Genomic DNA, 25,611 nt, shown 5'->3' with positions numbered 1-25,611 from the left:
CCACCTTGAGCAAAAAAATCGGTACGTCAAATCACCTTGGCACAGGTTGTCCGTCAGAGGTGGCAACTTTGACGGTGCCCTAAAACATAAAATCCAGAGTTTCGGTCACATTTCAAAAAAAAAAAAAAAAAAAAAAAAAAAGCCCTCGATGCTAAATTATACATCATACTCTTTTGTTTCTTTCTTTTTCTTTTCTTCGATTATTCCTCGTCCTCCGTCCTCGCCACTAAAATTCACGAAAAAACAAAATTAAAAAATAAGGTGCTTGTGAGTCGTGAGTGAAGAGTATGGGTACGTGTCCACAAACTACTGGATGGGTCACTTTCTTGGTATACCGGATAAGACTTCACTTTCTGACCGCTACTCCCTCTTCCGCTCCTCTTCTCTTTCCACTTAACCCTTTTCGAAATGCGGTTTCCGCGGGGTTCCTCTTTCCCGTCACCCGCGACGACGACGAGGAGCCATATCAGACCCTAGAACTCTCCCACCCTCTTCCGAGGAAAGAAAACCCTAACCCTAATGGCAGCCATTTCTTCCGTCTCGATCGCCTCGCTGCGGCAAGCCTTTTCGGAGAGGAGACCGACGCTATCCGCCTCTGGATCCTTCGGTACTCCTCTTTTCGGTGGCGTGCGTTGCAAACCCCCTAAGCTGGGCGCCCGAATGGCTGTCCGGTGCCTGGCCGCCTCAAGCGGTGAGCTTTTCCACTTTATGCTCAGAAATTTGTGATTTATTCGAGGATCAAGTACGTGGTCGCAGCGATCAGGGATTTTTCTGTTGATTTTTATGGTTTATTGATAGAAATTTTGAAAAAAAAATTATAGTATTCCGGTAGAGTTTGATTGTTTTGGTTGAAATCTTTCTGAAATTCTGGGTGAGTCAGTATTATTCGAATTGCGGTGTCTTTTTCTTAGCCGAGATTTTTATGTTTAGATCCCAAGTTTTTGGCTTCGAAATTTTCTCCCGTGGTTGTGTCAATTTTTGGGTCAGTACGTTACGTTCTTTATGTTCGATTGGAAGAGGGTTGGTATTTTGATATTTCAGAATAGGGTTTGATTGCTGTTCAAAAGATCAAAGGTTCTGGACAAGTTATTGACCTCTTCTTCCGACCAAATAAGGTAATAGAGAAATAATCTAGAATAGGAGAAAATCCTCCTTTTCGGAATCTACTCGAGCTGAATCTTTGTCAACTTTTGCTCAGCTACAGAACAGCATATAGAATCTTACGGTTCAAGAACAACATCAAATTCATGGCTGCTGAAAACGATGAAGTTTCTGCCAAAAACAATTGACACATTGGCATTGCATGCAAGCGGCATGTTGAGAAGTGTATCGGGCAGTAGGTTGCTAGATTTTGCACCTTTCATATCGTGGAGGCACACACCATAGTGCCTCTGCTCAAGTCAAGCTGCACTCAGGCCTCAGGCTAGGACTGAGTTGCATATCAATCGAACCTGTGCCCAATATGAACTACAGCTTGGTAAACTTGTCCTTAGGGATTGAACTCCTGCTGCATGTTTACTGAACTTCATTGCCCTTGCCTGAGCATGGCCATGTGGTCCGCATTGAGTTGTGCCAGTACCACAAGAAGCTCTTAAAAAGCTTGTGTATTATGGGCTTATGGCTTAGCTTTAGTTTTAACAATTGGTACACTGCAGAAATAAGTGTTTTCCTTTTCTTTTCTTTTTTCCTTTCCATAGAATTAGAATGGAAAATTGCGACATCAGCTGGTATCAGAATGTATCAGCAAATACAAGTGCATAATATTGCTTTGATGCAGAATTATATGATTCATACAGATGGTACAGAGCTCTGCACCCCTTATCATGAAAGTAAATATGAGAATGATGCAGATAACAGATACAACGTCATTCAAATTGGCACCTCAATCTTTTCCCAAATATAGCTATAATCTTTATAGATCATGTGGTCTCCTTTTTTGTTACCTTCAAAGCAACACGTCATAGATTGTTATCATCACTTTCAAGTGTCCCAAAGTGTTTGACACTTCAACATCAGAAAACTTGACACTAGAATACTACCATACATCTTTTTCTCCCCCCCTGCAAATTAATCTTCGATACAGTTGATACATGTAAAAAGCAAAAAAAAAAAGCTCTGATGCTAGACCGAGTTGAATTTTTCAGTGAAATTCTTTACCTAAAATAATTGGATATGACACATGCTTTAAAGTATCCTTTGACAGGACGCAGGATATGGGTGTTCCAAAGATCCAACACTTCTGGCTAATTTTGGTATGACAATTCAATTTCATGAGCAGCACTATGCCATTGCATATTATATCCAAGTGCAGGAACATGTCAGAACCCTAAAATCCAAAAACTTAAATGTGCAAGCCACATTGTGTATAGGCTAATTTTTCTGGCCCATATCACAGGATAACAAAGCCCTTCCTATAATTGTCTTCTTTCTGCATTCTTGTACTCATTGTAGACTATAATTAGGTTGTCTTTAGACTTGAGCTTAATATTTAAGTTGCCAATATAATGGGCTTAGACTTGAGTTTAGCGATGCACATACTCATACTGAGAGCCCCTTCTATCGAGGGTACTTAAAAACTAAACGGAATGCACCGAGTCATTTAGTCAAAAATTGATCCAGCAAGTAGATCATTTCAAACTCCTGTTTCCTTCCCATGTAAGGCAAGTTCGGACTCTTCTTGTGATGGTGAGAAGCTAAATAAATTTAGAGGCTTCTTTAAAACAGATATTTTAGGAGGTAGTTAGAGACAATAGATATAAAGTACATGCTAATATATTCTAAATACAACCCTAAAGGTTGTAGATGACGGTCTGGGCCTCTGGGGTCTCTCGGTAGTAATGCTGGCTGCAAGATCGGCCTGTAACTTATGGACTAATGGAATAGTGTATTGTCTTAAAGAAGGTATGGTGCTGTTCATTGCATGTACTTCTGCACAAATATGGCTGCACCTTTATTTGCCTGTTAACTAAATTGAGTACCTCAACATGTTTTGTGGAACCCATATATCCAACTTGTTTCTACTTGCCCTTGTCTAGAAATTATTTTTCTTTATTATTGTATAATAAGCTCTCATCTTTGAAGTATTTATTGAAAATAATTCTCTTTTGAGGATGATAATGATTGTGTTATAAAGAGTATGATGAAGTGAAAATTCTTCTTAGAAGCTAAATTGTGCTCCAATCACTTGGCTTTCTGTTCTGTTGTTTTTTAATTGTATAGAAATGTAATTAACAATATTTCTTTTTCACTTGTTAGCCCTTTCATTGAACATTCCATAAATTGCACCACATTCACCTTTTCTTCCCCCCATTTAATCAATGTCTGAAGTTCTGTAAAAGAGTTGGGTTCCATAAATGCAGTTGGGTCATAATAGACCATGCAATAGAATGATTCTTGATACATGAACAGAAATTGGTTATTTTGAACATATACTTTGTTATCTTTCATTAATTAGCTTCGTGTTCTGTTCTTGTAGAGCTGGTTGAATTTTCATTATCTGTTCTTTTCTTTTCTTTTCCCTTTAATTTCCAGATGTGCCACCTACTGTAGCAGAAACAAAGTTAAATTTTCTCAAGTCATACAAGCGCCCCATTCCGAGCATATACAATAGTGTATTGCAAGAACTCCTTGTACAGCATCATCTAATGAGGTACAAAAGAACTTATCAATATGATGCTGTCTTTGCACTTGGCTTTGTGACTGTATTTGAGCAGCTGATGGAAGGATATCCTGGCAATGATGATCGAGATGCCATCTTCAGTGCATATATCCAGGCCTTAAAGGAGGATCCAGAACAGTACAGGTGTATCTTCCTAGGCTTCTGCAAATCCATTATATTCTAACCATACAATTCTAGGTCTTGTTCTTGGGCAGTAAGAACTATAAATATTTCTGGATATATTCATAATATATAATACAGTGAACTTTTTGAATTTTTATCTTACCTTTCTGCAGCTGGAATTACTACCAACGAACAGCTGCTGCTCATTTTGTTGATGACTATTATATGAAATTTCATCACAATCAGTCATTTTTGGTGAAATCTAAAAAAAAAATACTAGTGTTATTTGCTAAATTCATGGTCATATTGTTAATCCTATTACATTTTTGCACGTGGCCTAGTCACAAAATGCCTTGTTGATGAATGTACCATATTGACCTGGTAAAAGCTTCATAACATGATGCCAGGTGAACTGGTAACTATATAGAGCCCTATAAGTTGTACTGTTACATGCATATGAGTTTAGTGTAAGACATGCACCTGATAACCTTCTCCTAAATTTTAGGAAATTTAGGTCATCCTTTTTTTTTTTTTCTTTTTAATACATTTTGTAATGGGAAATCTAAGGCTGCAACTACACGCCCAAGTTTGAACCCCAACTCTTTTCCTCACGTTTGTGACTCCCCGGTGGAGCCACTTGGGAGATGGTAAGGCTTTGTGTCACCAGCATTTGTTATTCTCTCTGGCATTGTGTTCCAATCATTATTCTATCCACCAGCCACGTGCAATGCATGTTGTATTGTAGTTTTGGATCGTGATAGGATAACAGATTCCACATGAGTGAGACAAGGTGCGAAACATAAAATGGATTATAGCTAATGAGCAAGACAAACATATTGTATATTAGTAAATGAATGTAAAAGTAAGGCATGTTTAGTTCTAAAAAGTTTTCTTTTTCTATGTTAGAGTTTGCTACAATCATATGATTCTCGTGGAAAATTTTAAGATCTCCAGCAAATAGGGATGGCAATGGGTAGGGTTTGAGTCGGGTAGTATACTACCCATCCCCAAACCCTATCCGATACCCAATCGGGTAAGAAAAGAGATACCCATCCCCATATCCAACGGGTTCGGGGATACCCGTGGGTAACCCATTTCCCCATACCCAATCCATACCCGCCCCATACCCAACCCATACCCATCCATTCTATACAAAAAAAAAAAGTAAAATAATTTTATGCATATTATCAATCAAAAATAGAATTACCAATTATATATATATACATACATACATACGCACATACACACTTCTAACACACACACATACATACATGCATACATATATGCATGCATACATATACATACATACATATATATAATTATATATATATATATATATAGAGAGAGAGAAAGAGAGAGAGATCATATATATGTGTGTGTGTATATGTGTGTGTGTGTGTGTGTGTATATATATATATATTATATATGTATATGTATATGTATATGTATATATATATTCGGATATGTATATATGTATATGTATATATATATTCGGATATGTGTGTGTATATATATATATTCGGATATGGGTTCGGATATTACCCATATCCATAGGTTCGGGTCGGGTTCGGGTAGAAAATAGCACTACCCATACCCTACCCATACCCGTACTATAGTTTTCGGGTTTTACCCAAACCCAGTCAAATCCTATTTTTCGGGTTTGACTGGGTTCGGGTAGGGTGTATACCCATCGGGTCGGGTTAATTTTGCCATCCCTACCAGCAAAACTATTATTTCTATAATATGCTTGCTCCGTTTTTAATGAGGGTTTTGGCATGAATCAAGCAACATTATAATTACCTGTCTGATCCTATCTTGCCCTTGAATTGCAGAAGACGACCAAGAAGTTGATGACTGGTAAACTGCAAAGTTCATTGGATTTGCATATTTTGCAAATTGATGATCACATGTAATGTTTGTTTGTTTTCAGGATTTGAGTTGGATGGCCTTTGTTCTCTGCATAAGCAATGGTCCTATCATCAGAATATTTATGCTTTTGTAAATTTAATTTAATATGCTTGCCCATAGTTTTTTAGCCAGGGCTTTGGTATAAAGCTGCTAGCACTGAAATTACTGGTCTGATTCCATCTTGTCCTTCAATTATAGTAGAGAACCAATAAGTTGATGACTGACATTTGCATAATTTGGAAACTGATAAAGCATGTGACATTCTTTTGGTTTCAGCATGAGTTGCATGACCTTGCTTCATGCATCAGCAATGGGCCTCCCATTTGAATCCTCCTCTTTTTTTTTTTTTGGGTGAATTAGTAAATGGTTTGGGGTTTCTGGTATGTTATTGTTGCTACACTTTATCTTCAGGAGGAGGTTACTGTGAAGAATGATCTTTTAAATTTTGAGATTTGATTGTCAAGCAACTTATTTATGGAATTCTTGAGGTGTTTTTCTCGAACATGTGTTTCATTTCTTTCTGTCAGTAAACATTGCTATTAGACTATGAGATCTTTAGACAATCCAGAAGTGCTGTCACAAGTACAAGATCTTTAGCCCAATTTCTCCTAGACAGTATTTGTGATTATGGCATTCAACATGCTTGAAGTCTTCAACTGTGACCTTCAGTCTTTCAATGATCCATATAATTTAAGCTTGCTATGCTTGTCCACTGCAGATGTGATGCACAAAAGTTGGAAGAGTGGGCTCGTGCTCAAAATGCAAATACATTAGTAGATTTTTCTTCGAGAGAAGGAGAGGTTGAAGATATTCTGAAAAATATTTCTGAACGGGCGCAGGGTAAGGGAAATTTCAGCTATAGTCGATTCCTTGCAATTGGACTGTTTCGTCTACTTGAGCTGGCAAATGCAACAGAACCAACAATCTTAGAAAAGGTTGTACTTTTTTCATCATATTTGCTGATGTATACACACACTTTGCATTCTATATTTCTTTATAATCATCTTAGGTTATTTTAATATTGATCAATAGTATGTATATTTCCTTCCCTTATTAAACCGTGATTTTAGAGGTAGTTGTTGCTTATAAATTGGGCTGTCTTATAACTAATATTTCAGCTAACATTATTTTTTCTTTATTGTCGGTCCAGCAACCATGGAATTTTCCTTACAGATATATGTTTAAACTATTTTTTTTGTAATTTCTTTATTTTATTATTACCCGAATTTAAGGATACATTTCAGCATAGCATGGCATGTTAATGGACAAGCTAATGCGATAAGCAAATCTACCAAATGATGAATTATCTATACAAAACTATAGATAAAGAGCTACTCAAGAATAAGTTAAATTGGTAGGTTGTAAGTTGGAGCACGAAATTACTGGAGGTTCTAATATGCCTGCCTTGCATGCTTGATACTTAAAGCCATTTAAGGGTATTGCCAAAACCTAATTCCCCTATCCTGCATGGGCCTGGGTCAGGTGCTTAAATACCAACTAGCTAGCTGGGCAGATCTATTTGCTGTCCAAGTGGTTGGGCTCTAAGCTCTGTTGTCAAAGGACCTCTTAAACCTAGGTGGCCCAGTTGGCAGCTTTTTAAAATAGTGATAAGTGGGTTTGAGTTATTTATCAACAAGCTATCATTACACATTTATATTCTCACATAAGCCTTACATTCATGAAAAATCTATATAAGGACATACTACTATCATTAACATAATAACAACATATATTAGGTGGTTTAAACATACTGTAAATACAGTGAGGAAATCACATACTGACAGTACCAGGAAAAAATTATGTATAGTGTATTACAATGTGGAATGACTTTCCCCATGACCATGTGCAGTTTGTAGATTGATACTCATATCCTGTAAATAAAAATAGAAAAGCCGAAGTACATGAGTTCCAGATAATGTTGAATAGAGAAAAGGCCATGAAAGATGGTGAGCATAGGTTTAAAATGGTAAAAATTAGGGGCTAGGCTATATCATGAAGTATCTTGTATCAGTCTGTATTGCTTCAATGTGCATCTATACAAGCTGATACATATGGATATTAGCCAGCATGGTCAACAGTCAACACAATGGTGTATATCTCTGGACTGTTAGGGCAACATATTGGCAGCCCGCTGTCATATATCTTGGTCATGATGTGCATTTTGAGCCTTGGATTAATGTTAGGAAATTGGTCTCCTTGTTGGTATTCAGTATTTAGAGCTTATGCTGACTCACAATGTTGCCAATCTGAGAGTATACCCTAAGATCCTATTGAGAATTTATTCCAATATGGTCTTTTTTGATGTCTACTTACTTTTGTATCCAAGATTTCTGGTTACAGAAGCAGCACATGCAAGTAGCACGAGCAGTTTGGGCTCGGTTTTGGTATTTGGTCATTCAAGCTCTCAGCTCAGCTGAAAAACAAGTCGAGCTCAAACATCTTTTTGGAGCTTAGCACCAGAGCCAAGCCTGAACAGCTCTTAGTTCAAAAACAGTGGGAAAGCTTGGCTCAAAGATCAAGCCTAGCTCGGACAGCTCTTTTAATATACTCGGGCGAGTTGAGCAGCCTGATACTTGGCTCAGCTTGTTGACACCCCTACATGCAAAGACCTAAAGAATAGTGAACCAGAATTTTCAAACATTATCTATATGTGATTGTCAGATAAGTTAATAGTGAGCTAGTATTTCAAAAAGTTTCTAGATTTTGGTTTTACATTTTTTATATTCAACTTTGCATTTATGCTACCACTATTGCATTCTTAAGAAGCAGATAATATGCCTTGCTATGGTTCACAGTAAGTCTATCAGGAGCCTGAAGTCACTTCTATTCATTGTTTCTCCAACACTTGTTTTGGTTGCTGGATCTCTAGGTAGATATAGCAATTGCAACCTCTGTGAATTCTAGCTGAAATATGCAAATTTTGCTTCCTTCTACTTAAAAAACAGTTCGTTCATTCATTTTGACGTATAAGCTTCTGCCTGCAAAATAGCACTTGTTTTGGTTGCTGCATTCTATGTTATGTTTTATGTAGGTCATGACTAAGGATTAAGTTTCATTTGAGAAATACAGATTCAGTTCATTTTGTTTAACAAGCTTGTGTTTATGCCTGTCCAAATGATTGAAAAATGCGCAGTATAAAGTCTGTTCCATGAAAATCCAGTTTCTCCCTAGTTGTGGGTCTATGCTGACTTGGTTTGTTCTGTTTGACAGCTTTGTGCTGCCTTAAACATAAATAAACGAAGTGTGGATAGGGACCTCGATGTATACCGCAATCTTCTTTCAAAACTGGTTCAGGCCAAGGAGCTTTTGAAGGAATATATTGATAGGTAATTTTTCTTTTTTCCCCAAAAGAAAATCTTGCAGTTTATTTTGCTCTCTTATCATAATGCAACATTAGATCAATATACATATGACAGCTTGTCAAGTATGTTCGGTTGTACTTAAGCATGCATTGTGAAGTTCTTTTTTTTAAAAAAATTACTGCATAAGATTTGGGTCCATGGGATCGAAGACAGTGGGCTTTAGAAGTCAGAAAATATTAACTGCCCATTAGTTTGTTTTGTTTTGCAAGAGATGCTATAATTGCTTGTTTGTTTCAACATGATCTGAATGTCAAGAGGGCAATACATGGATACCAAGGTCCAATGTGGGTCTTGCAAACCTGATATTGCAGCCCAAGCAGTGGCAGGCAATATGCTGACATATTCCTCCAATTATATTTATGTGGTTTATTGAATTTACATGCATTTCCCCCTAGCTTGAGCAAATGGTGATTGGAAAACCTATTTTTAACTCAGTATTCCGTTACAAGTTTGAATTAAGTATTAAAACTGTGGCTTAATTTTATGAAAGTTCCTCCTTTACTATTAAAATAGCTAATATGTTCTTTATATGATATTTAATTCCGCAGAGAAAAGAAGAAAAGAGAGGAGAAAGTAGAATCCCAGAAAGCTAACGAGGCCATTACCAAATGCATGGGAGATTTTCATTATGCAGGGCAATGATTCAGCAAAGTCAATGTTTTGACCTGTTTTCCAAAGCTTTGCTCGGGGAAGCGTCACCTTGTTTTTCTTTGACCTCAACTGGAGCAAGATAGAACCGTCAAGCTGCTTGTGCCATATATCAGAATATTTCTCGCATGTAATGTGTGTCATTTTGTACTTCAGATATCCAAGCATCATATTTTTTTAAGCTGCTCCATATTCCAACTATTGTTTCACATCTGAATGTGGCATCGTATTGCTGGCTTTACTAATTGCAATATGCAAAAGGGCATGTGATCAATGTTCTCATAAGCAATGCAATTTTTCCCTTTGCTACATTGACAGCTTCATATTTCCTTTTATGGTGCCCTCGGTTCAAAGTTTTAAAAAGTTGAACTCGAATGCGAAGTTGCAAGCATACGTGGCATGCAAAAGATAAATGGCTTATCGTGTACCTACTTGAGCTTCGCTGAGGTTGGAAGTGGCTTGGATTGGATTGGATCATATCTTTATCCGATGCATCAGGCTTCGAGTCAGATTGAGGTCCAAAATTCGAGCACGGACTCGAACTCGATTAGGCCAGCCCACTACCAATACCATCTCTCTTCCATTTTAAAATAAATAAATAAAAAAAAATCCCTAAACCCTATCCAACCGTGGAGGACCCACCACCATCAGCAGCTGTGGAGAATGTATCTTGGACTAGAACAGGGATTGACTATTCCAGAAGAACCTGCAGCTACCGTGCCAAGTATCGGCACATTTTCAGCTGCATGACTTTGAGCAACCATCATGTTCGATTCCATGAGACTAGCTGAAGATGCAGCAAAAGGCTGCTTGTAATGTGCCAGTCAATTGGCCCCAATGTATTTCTTTTCCAATTTCAAAACCATGAAACCAGGAATCCAAAACTTGTATTTTTTTTTTTTCCTTGACCAATAACAGTGCAACAAAATTTGGGACAACCTTAAAGACGAGTCAACTAAAATAAGTACTGCTAACGTAATCTAATTATGCGAATGCATCTGCTGCACCAAATTTCTTCCTCTTCGGACTTCTTGTCATCCGCATCTGGATTGTTCACTTCTGTATCATGAGTAATAACTCACGAGGGTACTGAGGCATTATGGATGCATTTAGCTAATGCAGTTCTGGGTTGCAAGTACAGCTGATCATGGACCGGACTTGGGCATAGAAAATATCAAATTTTAAATAGACTCAGCCCAAAACTCAACCAAAACTGAGTATAACTTTAGGCTGAGACCTGCCTGATGATCAGCTCTACTTGCAAGCATCTTGGCTAGTCCCCCCTAGTAGAGGGTGCTTCCAAGGCTCTCCAAGTCTCATGTATGTGCAGTCAGCATACGAAACCTGAATTGAATACGATTTGCCTATATGTGATTAGAGAATATATTTAACTCAGATAGTTGTTTTGCCTATACTCATGCTAGGCAATGGAGTTAAACTCTGATAACATTTTTCTATATAGAAAAGACTATACTCTTCTTGAGAGGAGAGTATCTAATCCTTTCATATCTGAAATCAATAATCAGGTACGCCAAAAATTGAAGATCTATATCTTTGATCATGATCTATATCATTAAAAATGCCTAGAATAAAGAATTACATGTTTTGGTAATCTCTAACCTATGCATCAAAAAGATGGAAAAATAAATGGTCTAAGATACATGGTAAAACATTTAAATTAAAAATTCATCTTATAAAGCATGATCTACATACGTTAAAACGTATATATTTATATACTGAAAATCAAAAAATTTCAATTGTTAGATCATAGCAAAATATTGTATCATATTATTTTAATCATTCATTTTGTATTTACTTGATCCATAGGCTAGAGAGAATTGAAATACGTAATTTTTGGTTTCTAGACATTTTTAATGATATAGATTATAGAGTATCAATTTGGATGCTTGATTATTAATTTTGGAGTGAAAGTAGTATATGCCCTCTCCCCTTAGAGAAGCAAATTTCATCTCTTTATATCATCAATTTTTACTAGTTCATTTCTATTCGTATACTAGTGTCTTGGTCATTTGAGAAATAACAAGTACTTCATTTACGTGTGCAGGACGAGTCCCATGCCAAGCATTTTTAAAACCCACAACCTCAAGAAGGACATCAACCACATACAATGAAGATAAGTGTTCCCATAAAATCAAAATCTAAATATAAGAAACAATGAGAAAAAAAAAAGAGGAGAGAACTATAGAAGTTGAGTCCCGTTGATATGAATGTAGAAAACTTGGTCATGCTAATGAGTTCACATTCTCTGTTTCATTGTACTTGGAGTTCCCCAGGGATTCAGAAAAGCTAGGCAAGACAAACAATTGACCTAATGCCAAAAATGGGTACACAATAAGACAAACCAATTAAGATAACGGAAAATCATTGAAGAACATTTTCATGTCTATAGGTAGCATGATATGACATAAAAAGAGTAATCATCGTGCAGTTAAATCTCTTCCATGAACTACTCCAAAATAGTTTGAAAATGTAACAATGCTATTTTCCAATGGATTTCAAAACCAGAAATATCCAAGAAAAATTCATACCTTAAGGTCCAACCCACTACAAGATGAACAAGGTGGCCGGTTTATCCATACACATGCAAGTGAACAATGCTCACTTCAGAGTAATTGTAAGAGTAGCATAATTTAAGGGCAAAGTGCTCATGGCTCCAAAATGGAGGCCGAACTCATGCCCACTTCAAACTTTTTCCCATTTGCCATGTTTTTTTAATGATCTTTGCCTTTGTAAGCCTGGTTATGTTCCTGTATTTGAATTCAACCGCTCCAAGTAAATTGTCTAATGGAAAAGCAGCCGATTTGATCTAGAGTCCTGCACGTGTTGTTGAAATTGTGACTTTATGATGTTTATCAGTAGGTTGACCGAATAATCTTTAAAAGCCTCAGCCTGGTTGACTTTGCATGCCCATGCTATCAATTCCTCTTAAAAAGAAGATGACTCAGCAAAACAACAAGAGAGTGTTTTCCTAAAATGTTAAGCTGCTGCTTTTGTGTGTGTGTGTGTGTGTGTTTTTGGGGGGGGGGGGGGGGTGGGGGGTGGGTGGGTTGTGTGGAGGGGTAGAGGGGTGTTACATATGGTTGTCCCTACTTATTAACAAGAGAAAACAACAAATACATGGCCTCTAAAGTGGTTGGCATTCAGTTAAGAAAATTCTTCCAATTTGTGCTTTATAGCTAGACCAACTTATACATAGGCCTGAATTTTTGAATTGGCATCATAAACAGTAGAGAAGGTCTATCAGTCTATGATGTCGAACATCTGGTATCTTCTAAAGATGGCACTACAAGTATGCTCCAATGCCCAATTAAGGATCTGTTTGGATGGTTGCAGCCAAAATTCTATAGGATTCACAGCCCAACCATAAAAAATATTGGATTATAAGTAGATTAGGCCCTATATTTATAAATATCTAGGATCGTTTTTGAGTGGGCTGGTCCGGATCCCATAGGACCTCAACAAATCATTTTTTTCTCCCTATGAGATCCGGGCCAGCCCATTCAAAAAATGATTTTGGATACTTGTAAACAAATGGCAACCTGCTTATAGTTCATTATTTTTGATACTTGGGCCACAAATCCCACAGGATTTTGAGCCCAATCATCCAAACAGATCCTAAGTTATCCGTGGGATAAATTCCAAGCGCAGCAACTTATAAGAAGAATTTTGTTTCATAGGGAAGCGACCAGCTTGCACATTTATGAAAATATGATAGTACCCAGTTCCACTTGATTTATCATATTCAAATTATTTTGGGATTCTATGAATTAAAATGTTTCAAATTGGTACAAATTGTCCCCCACATGGTCAATTCTCCTGAAAGCCAACATATATAGATTACTCCACAGACAGACTATTTGAGCATCCAAAAAGGCCCCACAGGTTGTTTTCCCCCACCTGACAGATGGGATAATACTTGTTAATAATGGTTATCATTAATCAGCTATACTTAATCGTACCATCATCATAACTGATTCTCTGAACCTATGTTGCAGAAATACTGATCTCTTATAGAGTAATTAACACCAACTGCTATGATCTGAGACAACAAATAACACTGAAAAACAATCTGAATTTCATTTATTACGAATATTTCTTCAAAATAAAATGCTTACCTTGAAGAAGGATAAAAACAAGAGGCACAAAAGCATCCTTGTGTACATCCAAGCTTGACATAGGTAGTCTGCAAAATAAGAATCCATCGCAAGATGACTGTGAACATAAAGGGCACATATGCATCTATTTCTATTTGATGTAAAGTAAAAATAATAACTATAATCATTATATATAAAATTATTGTTAATGTTGAAGATTAATAAGCAAAACAGAAAACACATGGCTCCTATATAATCATGTGGATAGTATTTACTAGCAACAGTGACAAAATTTCATATATATATATATATATATATATATATATATATATATATATATATATATATATATATATATAATGCGCATTCTACACATGCATCTAGAAAAACTGGCCTGATTAACCAACTGAATTTTCAATTTTTCCAGATGCAACTTGCAGTCAGTATGAAATGCATATGATCCCTGGGCATCCATCCCTATAACAAAACAGAGAATGTCATTTGCACTCCACCCTTTCAAGTCATTTGGTTTTACATATGGTATAAAGAGTTATTTGGTGCATCTGTTTGTTTCAAAATTAAAAAGTATCATAGAAATCTCTTAGCAACTAGCAAGAAGATACATCATCTTAGTATTTAGTGAAATATTTAGATTAAAAAAATACTGTAAAAATTTTGGAAAGCACTCTTTACAAGCCTGCATGTCAGCATGAAGACATTCACATTCAAGCAGCATATATTTAGACATGGATATTGTATTATGCCAAGTTTGGATGCAAACGACCAAACGACCATACCGAAAGTGTTTATACATGATTCATTTTGAATTATTAAAATGCCACCATTCATTTTACCTTAGCAACTTTAGATTTTTCCTTGTTCTTAATTATTTGCTTTAGAAGATAGCACTAACATAACACTCACAAATTACTGCTTACAGGGAGAGATCTGAGATATGTTCCTGAATGGGTGTTAAGAGTTTAAAATATTGTCTAAAAGAATCACAGTGCAAGCATAGAGCTAAATGTGGGCAAAATAATACATAATGCAACAAATAGCTACAAAGTTGTCTGGATTCTTTTTTTGGCCAAAGACATGAGTAAATGCAAAAATTTCATTGCCGAGAGACACATACTTATGCTGAGAACTCAGCACAAGCATGAAAAAAAATGCTTACTCAGCATTTCCCGAATTACAAAGTTCTTATTACATTCTGTCTTCTTATATCTGTATGTACATGTGAGTACAGGCATGACGGGTATGCCGTTATAAAAATCACAACATTATGTGAACATCTTTTTGATCAAATGATGTACGAGCAGAACTAAAGTATTATTACAAATATGCAGCTATTTTCCATCTACGGAAAGAGGACAAATCAAAAGATTGTTGATGTAAATGTATCTAATAAGACAATACTGAAGCCCATAATGCACGCAACTTCAAATATTTCAAAATATCATAGATATGCCACACTCATTAATTCCCCAAATGTTTCAAACCATCATGAGAACTGGTTCATGTTGGGGCGAAATGGGAATTTTGCCCCAAAAAAGGGAATGAAGTGTCCCCCATCAACAGGATATCAACACATTTCAAATATTGTGGGCATGAGATTCTGAAATTATAAGCATCTGCCTATGCTATAGTTATAAGCATCTTAGCACCCATTTAAAAATTATCCAATATTTTTTCATGGTTATAAGCATATGCACGTCCTCTTTCAAAGAAAACTGCCCATAGTGAAGTAAATCCAAAATCCTTACTGACATGGCTGACAAACCTGCCTTGACACACGTCAACATGGATTAGCTATCTACGCTAATTAAACAAATGTAGCATTTGGATCTCACATCATATGGAACTAAATATTTGAAAGCAACTTTAAAAAGGTTGACCCACTTATGTGAAATGACACAAGCATAATCATGGCTTGAAATATTATTAAATGTTTTGGATTTTTTAGCACTTAATCAGAAATGAAACACCACTAGAGGTAACTAATAGTTTCAGAGTTTCCTTAATCCATTTGAATGAATGATTGTTGTTTCTGCTGAAGCATTCTTCTAAAGCACAAATTGGATGCTACTCTTTTGATACAATCACGTGGAAGCCAACTTCTGCCAAATGTCATGCATGTCAGACTAAGGTTACTTCCATCACCAATCTCAAGTGCCAAAATAAGTACTCTCATTCCCATGGTGGAAGTAGAGACTTAATTGGAGGGAACTCTAGATAAAGCTCAAGGGTGTGCTCTGATGTATAGCATATCAAGCTAAACATCACCATATCCATCAAGCCTTGTGCTAATTACTTGGGATCTGCTTTATAGATCCTGATTTGCCACATATCCTATTTAGGATGCCTATGATATTATTTTAAAATCTTCCAAATCCTTGTCAATCAATTCACGTTATCATAGGTATTCCCCTTATCTTCCTAGATCCTTCAACAAAGATAGAAGGGTCTCTTCCTAGCAAAGCCACTTCAAATTTTCATCGTACATGCCCGTACCATCTAGCTCAAAACTCTCTTACTTTGTCCTTGATTGGTGCAATTCCTGCAACTCTTCTAATACACTCATTCCTGGCTCTGTCCATTCTAGTTTTACTGCAAATTCATCTTGACACTTTTATTTCTGCTGTGTTGAATTTATATTCTTAGATCCTCTAATAATGCCCAAGCCATGCAGCAGAAGAAATTGGTGCATCAGAGAAGAATTTTTCTATAAGCTTCTTTTATCAATCAGGCACTCATGTATTTGCCTACCCACTTAGAGCAACATGACACAATTATTGCAAACTATCGATTGTAAAACATAATGCAGAAATACCAAATATGCATAGATCGTTATGTATAAACAACAAATCTAATGAATAATGCTGTCTCTAACACCAATACTCAAATTTAGTTTGGAATACAAGTGGAGTCTAATATCAAAATTGCAACTCATTAAATAAATAATAGTCTATTGATGGGAAGAAGGATCACAAGAAGGGTAATGTAGCAAAAACCATATGCCTAGAACAAGAGGTGGAGTAATTATGATGATAAGTCCAACATGGTGAGCCAAAATTTTGAACATGCACATTACAAGAATGCACCAATTTGGTTAATAAGTGAAGGTGACAACAAGGTGCTGAGGTGAATTGGGGCTCACCCTAATGGTTGTACCTCTTTGCTTAAAACCCAAGAGTTCCATGGGCGCCAAATTGTGCAATTAGTAAGTTCTTGGGCTATGGTACCCAAATGACCCGGATTTGAATCTTGACAACACCTGGGTGTCCATGTGGGGTTAAACCCCTTCCTCCCCTTTTCTCCTGACCCCTTCAAAAAAAAAAAAGGAAAAAAAAAAGGTTCTAGGTTATGAGTCTTGGGTGGGGCATCTCTAAGAATTTGGACCTCAATAATTATTATACAAGTGGGTGTCCCTCCCTTTATCTCAAAAAACAACAAGGTACTGAGGCAAATTCGGTCTAAGCTGGCACTAAAGAAAGATGCATGAGACAAGAAAATGACCATAATTGCAACATCATGATAACAACCAAGTGGTGAAATGTTATTCGATTAAACATTATAGCAAGCCAAATCCAACCACTATAATAGTCTCAAGCTATGGTGTCAATTGTTGAAGATCACTGAAGGACAACACTGATAACAAAGAATCACAATTGATATTTGTTATACAAAATAGTAACAGGATGAATTTACTGTGTAAAGTAGATTTGAAGCTTAGTGGAATGCTCTAGTATTTCTCCACTTAACATTCTCCCGCATTACTCCTATAAATTATCCTTAGTAGTGTACTTTAACTGGTACCTCTTTGTTTCAACAAATAGGAAAGATGAAGCAGAGAAAGAATATTTGCTTGAACAATCAATAGGTTCCAACAAGTAGGTTGCATTAATACCTCTTTATAATTAGGTTAAAGCTCAAGTAATTCTTTTCAAAATGTAAATGAAGTCAAAACACAACTTTGGTGCGGACACAAGAGCCATCAAAAATCGGCAATATGATTTAAATTCGATTTGGATCAAAGAAGTCTCATTAGATTGATTCTACTTCAGTTATTTATTTTCAGTCAATAAATTTTTAATGCATTTAGCTTTGGGTCCATAGGGCCATACTTGGATTTGTCCACGTCACCTTTGGAGCCACCACTCTCCACATGCCAAGAGAAGAAATATGCATGCCAGCGTGTGCCGTGCTCATACCAAGTTGTGTCAAGCATCAAGCACCTACATGGAGTTCCATTTCTTCCCTAGAATTTCTTAAGAGTTCTTGGCTACTTACTTATTTTATTGAGGACTGATTTCTTTCCCATAGTAGATTATTTTATCACATATAATGCTTTACTTTTTTGTGGAAGATTGATTTCTTCCTTGTAAAAGGTAAGATATTCCTAAAGAAACAGGACCCTTAGAGTCCTATATAAATCCTTGTATCTTTCATGAAGGAAACAATGAATAATTTTACAAACTTCACAAATACTTGTGTTAATCGCTCCGAGAGGGAGAGGGTGTGAGACCCAAAATCGCCCCATAAGGAGAGGGTATGAGGCCCACTTTCTATCCTACTCCTTCTACTTAAGATCCAGTGTTCCTGCGACTCTGATTCGACTCCACCATCTACCCACACAAGCCTATTCCGCCAAGAGAAGATCTGTCTCCTCCAGAATTTTCATCTATCGTGCTGAGAGGGAGTGATTTCTTATTCTACAGATCATATGCTGTCAAGGACCTTCGTTTCTTAACAGTTGATCTTTGATTTTTTTTAATCCGATGTTGGTAAAGACCTAGTTCTTTATCGATGGATCTGTTTGGTTAAAAGATTAAGAGCCCTAATCAGAGTAGTTTCTTAACTACCACGATCTGGATTTTTATCATCTTGGATTTTTCTCACGGGTTTAATGTTTTATTTTCTCTCGTTCCATTCATATTTTTTTTTGCATTTACTCGCGAGCATGTTTAATTTCTGCAATTTATTTATGAAATTCTCAATTGCTAGTTATTTACTGATCTCTCGAATGGTATTCGTCTGTATCATTTAGATTGATCTCGCTTTAGTCTCGTATCAATCAATCACGCCTCCTGAGCAGAATATAGGCAACTATACTGTCTGTCCTGGGAATAATGAGCCCCTGACCGGACGTGATTTGTTGTTGATGAACAGAAGAGAGCTTAATCATTAGGATTGATTTTTTTTTTCTCTCTCCTTTAGGATTGTCCCGCATCAAACTTTGGTCTCGGTTTCGACTTATATGGAGTTTTGATTTTAGTGATTGCAGAAGTTTCACTCTAGGTTTTGGAGTTTTAGTTGAAAAGATTTTTAAAAAAGAAGAAAAATAAGAAAAAACCAAGAAAAGTTATGACGTAAATTAATATTTTGAGGTATTTTGCATTATATAGGATCTTTATTTTTGCAGTTGCAACAATTATAGGCTAAAGTTAGCATTGCATACAAGAGATATTCATCGAGTATACTGATACATACATAAAAACTGATCAAGCATAATGACATCATACATACATACATACATTGGTACACATGTACATACGTACGTTATGTACATACATATATACATATGTACATGCATTCTGCGACTTAGCCTCTGTCTTGTGGTGAAATAAAGCTATCGTATCTATGGAACTCCATATTAGCGGCCTCACTTAGTGAAATTGGATATTAACTATTAAGTTGTTTCTTCCTTCCTTAGCCAAATCTCAACTCCTTCCCTATTATCGCACTCTAAGTTTCAGAGTTCCAGTTTTCATTATTTCAGAAGTTTCACTCTAAATTTTGAAGTTTCAGCAAACAGATTAAGGAACAAACAGATTAAGGAACAAAAATCAAAAAGTAAAAAATAGAAGAAGACATGAAAGGTTACCGTGTAATATTTAGAAGTCTTTGGTGTTATGTAGGTTCTTTTTTTTGTAGTTTCAACAATTCTAGGCTAAAGTCGATATTCCATACAAGAGAATTTAATCAGAGTTTATGGCCTCAGTTAGCGAAATTGGATACTAAGTTGTTTCTTACTTAGCAAAATCTCGGCTCTGTTCCTATCATTTCACCCACTTCAAACAATCTAGCCTTCAGAACTTGGTGAATATTAAACCAAGCTTGCATTATAAAGCTTTTAATCTCTACCATATAGTCTAACTCAATCATTCAACCGGGCCTCCCCAGACTCACTCTTACCATCCAATCATGAAAAAAAATAAGCCCAACATGAAAGTAATGCCTAGTACAATTCATTATATTTGGCAAATATGAAGCTTTTTAGTGCCTAGTACATTAAATATTTTCTTCATTTTTTTATTAGAACTAAAATGTTGAATTTAAGCATTTATTTTTTCACATATTTGAGGTTAAGAGATTATTTAATCAAATGCATGTAGCTATGAACCTTGCATTTATTTTGTATATAAAAATATTATTTTTGTGAAAAGTATCGTATTAGTTGTTTATGTTAAGTTTACAAAAGTAAAGGCATTGTCCCATCAAGGGCTATAACTATTACATATCCCCTGACTCAGGGAAAAGGAAAGAAAACAAATTAATTATATAGCCTATGTACTTAAATAAATGAGGTAATGGCTACAATATGACATCAAACTGTAAAATAAAGCTTTAAAATAGTGTCTATAGATTATAATTTCCACCGCAATTGACTAAAACCAGTGAAATTGGTCCAAAATCGGTCAGTTCCGATACTAAAACTGAACAAAACTATTCAAACAAGCCGAAAACATGAAACTGGAGGCCAACAATTTGATCTAGGTCAAAACTGATCAGTTTCCATTTTAGCCAACATGGATTGATTCCGGCTCAATGAAACATTAGAATGTTGCAAACAATACTCTCTTCCATTGTCTACCTTTGAATCTAGATCTTCTAAATTCTAGTTCTATAAATCATATGACCAAAATCCTTCTCACTTCCCCATATGCTACTCACTCATTTCCCTAAATTACAAATTTTTCACCTTCACTGCTTGATTTTAAACAAGGAAAGATATCATGCACGCATAAGAAAAACAAAAACCCTATGAGCTTTCATGAACAAATCCTTGGCCGAGGACTCGTTACTATGGCTGCATGGTGCTGGAATTAAGCAATTATGGTTACAGCACCTTAAGCTATATGTACAACATTAATAAATGCCCCCAAATGCCAAAGTGCTTCAACTCAAAATAACAATTGTTTAATTGTAGGTTGGTTGGCAGTTGAGCTTCCTTTTGAAGATAAGTTACATAACAAGTTTGAACTTTTGAAAAGCAATAGCTGAAATCACCGGCTGGAAGCAACTGAGCCTACATGTAGTATAATTACCTTCAACCAAAAGAGTATAAAGTAAATTTAAAATTTGTGGAAGAACAGTACAAAAATCAACAGTTCTAAAGCCTAAAAAATATGTTATAGTCCATTGGAGCAACAATATTAATATGAAATAATATGGATGAATAGGAGACTATCTTACCACATTGTCTGTATCTGAAACACGATGAAACACATGCAGTGAATATGGCAACTCCAGAGGAGCAATTGGATCACAAGAACTCGGCCTCAGAGCTCACATTCTCCTGATGATATGCCAGCTGAGGTATGAAATTGTTATCAATTAAAGAATTTTTAGCCTCAAAAATCAAAATGTCATAAAAGAATGCACACTCACTCTTTCCATACTTATCCTTTATCAGATTCTGCAAAATCAAACCAATGAAAATGGAAGAACAGAACTTCTATGAACACAAAGAAAATGAGATGATGTATGTGACAACCAATTTATACTTCTTATCCTAAAAAGCAGGTTGCACAAAGTGCTCTACCTATTGATTTTCATTTATCTTTCTTTCATCACTACCTCTAGATAAGATTTCAGCTTCACATGGCCAGTTCCAAGAGTTCCATCATAAATAGTATATTTCTGGATAAATCACCAGGCTGCATGTACATGGAAAACAAACAGTTGTTGGATAAACTCAAAAAGTTCAAAATGAACTCTATTGTTTCACACACCCAACCGAATGAAAATGGAAGGTTGTTTCCAGTTCCTAAAAGCACCGTAGCAATAGGAGGCAGGTAAGCCAGTTTGAGATCGCAAACTACTCCAGCAGACCAACTTGTTGTACCATCACCACATCCAACCTAATGAAATACCCGTGTCACTGGGAATTTCAGATATATTACAACTACATAAAGATTAGGATCGAGGAGGGATGGTTTCTTATTTTTATTTTGAACCCTTTTACTCACTATCAGTTTCAATGTCATCTCAATTTCAGCAGCAAGACTATTTCCTTCAGGCTTGAGTTTTTCCAAATTGCAATAAAGCTTGTGCAGTGCCATATCTGATGCTTCCTCACTCAAATCCAAAACCTGAAAATTATACAATTTAAATAGAACCCACACACATTCTGAATGCATGTTCTTAGTCTACATGAGACACAAATTAGTTTTAAGTCTAAAATCTGATCATATGGGGTACTATTCAAAGTAATAATCTTCTGCATATGAATGAATAGTACCCATACTCTGTTAAGAAGTGCACCATATGTTACAATCAAATCACCTGCAAGTCGACCACTGCTTTTGGTGTGGATAAAAACTATCATAGGACAACTGGGAAAGATGCCCTACTGATAACTCTGGTAACAGTATGTATTTGGGGATATAAAACTCCTTCAGCAGCCGATCAGTCCCAGAACTGCAATTTCCCATTCTGGTAAGTGGTAACCACCTCCTACATTTGCATCATATCATATCTGAAGCATTAAAGATCAAAACCTGCAAAAGCTGTAATTGGCACCATTGATTATGAAATGCATTAAAAGTAACAGATGTATCCAAGCTAATCTGCTAATATATAATGCAGCTAGTGCAGGGTTAATCTATCCATTCCCAATGGGTGCGAAAAGAAATGTAAAGGAAGTTTGAGAATGGCAACTTCTCATCTGTTTCTCAATCTGCACCCAAACACAAACTTTAGTGTAGATAATAAGATGCCGTTTACGCATACAGGCTTAGCCCAATGCCCTATCTGGGGCCACATTCATGTTGTTTTAGATGAAGACATAGTTTGACCCAACAGAAATTTTGAAAATGACCAAGCCTATCCCATTCACATCCTACTGTTTGTAAGCAGGGCCATACTCCAATAAGCATAGAGCTCTGCAACCACCCTTCAAACACGTACAAGCATGCACAATGAATGTAAATGCAAAAAAAAAAGGAACAGAAAACGATAAACCATCAAATGAAGCCCTCCTACCGTTTCGCTCAGACCAGCAGGACCAGCAAACGGCTGCAATGAGCATGAGGGCTGCTGGTCTTGGAGGTTTGGGGAAGCAGCTTTTCCACCACGTAAGATACAAATCGTGGAACTTGCAGCCAGATACAAATCCCTTCCCAAATTTTAGCCACAAAAGGACATTGGATGAAGAGGTGCTTCTCACATTCGGATGAATCATCACAGAAGACAGAGCCGCCCAGCAATTTATCAATCTTTTTTGAAAGATTCTCTCTTGTACTCAGTCTGTTAAGCAAGCCAAGACCCAAGGAAGCATTTAATATTAGAAGGGGCTTTCATCGAGGCAAAAGACCATCTGACACCTCGGATATTCAGAAATAAAAAAAGCCAGGAGAAGATACCCTTGCTGTTTGCTTTCCAACAGAACGGTCAGAGGAAAGCTGAATGTTATCGAGAAGGGAGAGCAGGCTTTTCTTTTCAGATAGGGCATCCAAGGGCAGCAGAGAGGGGCATCGACGGGACCAAGATAACCTTCTTTTATTGTAAAAGAGTCCACCTTGCCAGATTTGAAGCGGCAGATTTTAACAAAACAACTCACAGTTGGGAATTTTGAACAAATCGGACAAACAGCGGTGAAAGCTGCAACCTAACTAAAGCATGACGTCATATAACCTCATGCTATGCTTCCAGATGCGATAAAAAGATCCAGTTACCCTGCCCTCCATGAATCAATACAAGAACCGAGCATTAAACCAAACATAAACCCGGATGTTCCGAAAGTCCAAGAATCTCCATTATGATTCTTGATCCATCGAGAACAAACAAGGATAGAAACACCAATTCAACGAGAATTCTAGATTATCTATGCAATTCCAACTCCACGGCAGAAGATTAAGCATCAAAACCCGAAAAATTGGAGCAAGAATCGAAATCACTATCGATGAAACCCATTAAGATAGTAGCAGGGAAAGAAGCTGAGGAGGAATTCAGGGGAAATCTCAGAAGATTCACCGCGTTGTGCCCTCCTTCCCGCGGATTCCTTTTCCCGCTGCGAATCCAAAAGATCGGCCAGGGGATTCGATTGAGGCAACCCCAAGAAATATCAGCCAGTCGGAGAGACCACGGAGAGATACCAAGGGGTCTGGACATTTACAACCCCAGGATAGGGATAGAATTGGGATTGTGCAAATTTCGCAGGATAAGGATAAGATTCAATAAGAAGATCCCGTTCCCCCGCCCTCCATGAATCAATACAAGAACCAAGCATTCAAACCAAACACAAATTCAGATGGTTTCGAAAGTCCAAGAATCTCCATTATGATTCTTGATCCATCGAAAACAAACAAGGATAGAAACCCTAATTCAACGATAATTCTAGATTCATCGAGGTAATTCCAACTCTGCGGCAGAAGATTAAGCATCAAAACCCTAAAAATTGGTGCAAGAATCGAAATCTTTATCGATGAAACCCATTTAGATGGTAACGGGGAAAGAAGCGCACCAGAGGAGGCATTCAGGGGAAATCTCAGGAGATTCGCAGCGTTGTGCCCTCCTTCACGGGATTCCTTTTCCCGCTGCAAATCCAAAAGAGCCGGCCAGAGGGATTCGGCTGAGGCGACCCCAAGAAATCGGTCGGAGAGACCATGAAGGGATACCGAGGGATCCGGATATTTATAGGTTGGGTTGTGGCCCCCGATAAGGGTAGAATTGGGATTTTGTAAAGACCGCCGGTTCCCCTGCCTAAAGATGCTCTCAGCCGGATCCGCCACGTGAGAAAGGAACAAGAAATCAAGAAATTCGTGCAGGACCCACCTGAAACTATTACGCGGCATTCATGTAGATGCAGAGTACATTCTTTTATGTATGATGCTGACCATGGGATACGAGATTCCAGAAGACGGGCCTGGCGAAGATACTGGGCTCAGAGGGCCCAGATGATACTGGGCCTCTGAGCCTCTTGCGGGTCCCGTTTAATATATGGAAATCCTCTAACACGTCGAACAGCAAACAGCCTATTCATTTAAGAGAAATTCTTTGTGCACCGCAGATGGTGCAAGCACCCTGCGCCGCCTGCGGTGAGTCGCACACGGAGCCGAGACATGGCACGAGAAATTTTTTTTTTTTTTTTTTTAACATCGTGCATGAGCCAATTATTGCAATATGTGCGGTTCTATACCATCCACCATGCACAAAAAATTTCTCTTCCTTAAATGGCCATCAGCAACGTATTGACTTTCAGACGTGTCGCGGATGAATCGATAAGTGCTGTGTGGAGATATTGGATTACTGGTAATCCACATTGGTATCAGACAGCTTCAAAGGTCACGGGAAACGGATGCATGATGGCTAAATTATTAAATTGATCTTGAGATTTAGATTTAGGCTAAAAATTATTTAGATCTTCGATCTTTCAAAAATTATAATATCATCTTTGATGTTACAAATCTTATTCATTTAAATCATAATTATTAATTTTTTATCACAATTAAATGGAACTGTACATGTGATATTTTTTTATGATGCGGCAAGAGGAGGCCGCTTGCAGGGC

The 25,611-nt window shown here is 37.0% G+C and overlaps 2 protein-coding genes across 47 annotated transcripts; one reads left to right on the top strand and one right to left on the bottom strand.

The window, feature by feature from the left end:
• Nucleotides 1–381: 381 nt before the first annotated feature.
• On the top strand, nucleotides 382–9,880 carry LOC105032175 (protein THYLAKOID FORMATION1, chloroplastic). The gene is made up of 5 exons (XM_010906547.4): nucleotides 382–691; nucleotides 3,532–3,802; nucleotides 6,408–6,624; nucleotides 8,900–9,015; nucleotides 9,600–9,880. Exons 1-5 carry the CDS (start codon nucleotides 520–522, stop codon nucleotides 9,691–9,693), a joined length of 870 nt encoding a protein of 289 aa, XP_010904849.1. The 5' UTR covers nucleotides 382–519; the 3' UTR covers nucleotides 9,694–9,880.
• Nucleotides 9,881–11,728: 1,848 nt separating this feature from the next.
• Nucleotides 11,729–24,708, bottom strand: LOC105032164 (diacylglycerol kinase 1-like). Of its 46 annotated transcripts, none has more exons than XR_012138910.1 (10): nucleotides 24,565–24,697; nucleotides 23,465–24,463; nucleotides 23,085–23,348; nucleotides 22,386–22,609; nucleotides 21,489–22,192; nucleotides 21,294–21,411; nucleotides 16,975–17,141; nucleotides 13,836–13,903; nucleotides 12,249–12,534; nucleotides 11,729–12,028 (listed from the first exon to the last, which is right to left on the bottom strand). XR_012138910.1 is itself a non-coding variant. In XM_073252400.1 (10 exons), exons 4-6 carry the CDS (start codon nucleotides 22,238–22,240, stop codon nucleotides 21,698–21,700), a joined length of 360 nt encoding a protein of 119 aa, XP_073108501.1. In that variant the 5' UTR covers nucleotides 22,241–22,609; nucleotides 23,085–23,348; nucleotides 23,465–24,463; nucleotides 24,565–24,697; the 3' UTR covers nucleotides 11,729–12,028; nucleotides 13,836–13,903; nucleotides 21,294–21,411; nucleotides 21,489–21,516; nucleotides 21,678–21,697. The 46 variants fall into 46 exon arrangements, 6 of the variants coding, with proteins under 6 accessions (XP_073108501.1, XP_073108497.1, XP_073108499.1 ...); XR_012138914.1 differs by lacking the exon at nucleotides 16,975–17,141 and adding an exon at nucleotides 14,209–14,291; XR_012138915.1 differs by having other exon boundaries at nucleotides 21,643–22,192.
• Nucleotides 24,709–25,611: the final 903 nt, after the last annotated feature.

This window comes from Elaeis guineensis, chromosome 2, assembly GCF_000442705.2.
Source record: "Elaeis guineensis isolate ETL-2024a chromosome 2, EG11, whole genome shotgun sequence".
NCBI classification, from domain to species: Eukaryota; Viridiplantae; Streptophyta; class Magnoliopsida; order Arecales; family Arecaceae; genus Elaeis; species Elaeis guineensis.
The sequence above is the reverse complement of the archived record's forward strand: the minus strand, read 5'-3'. Positions and strand labels throughout refer to the sequence as shown.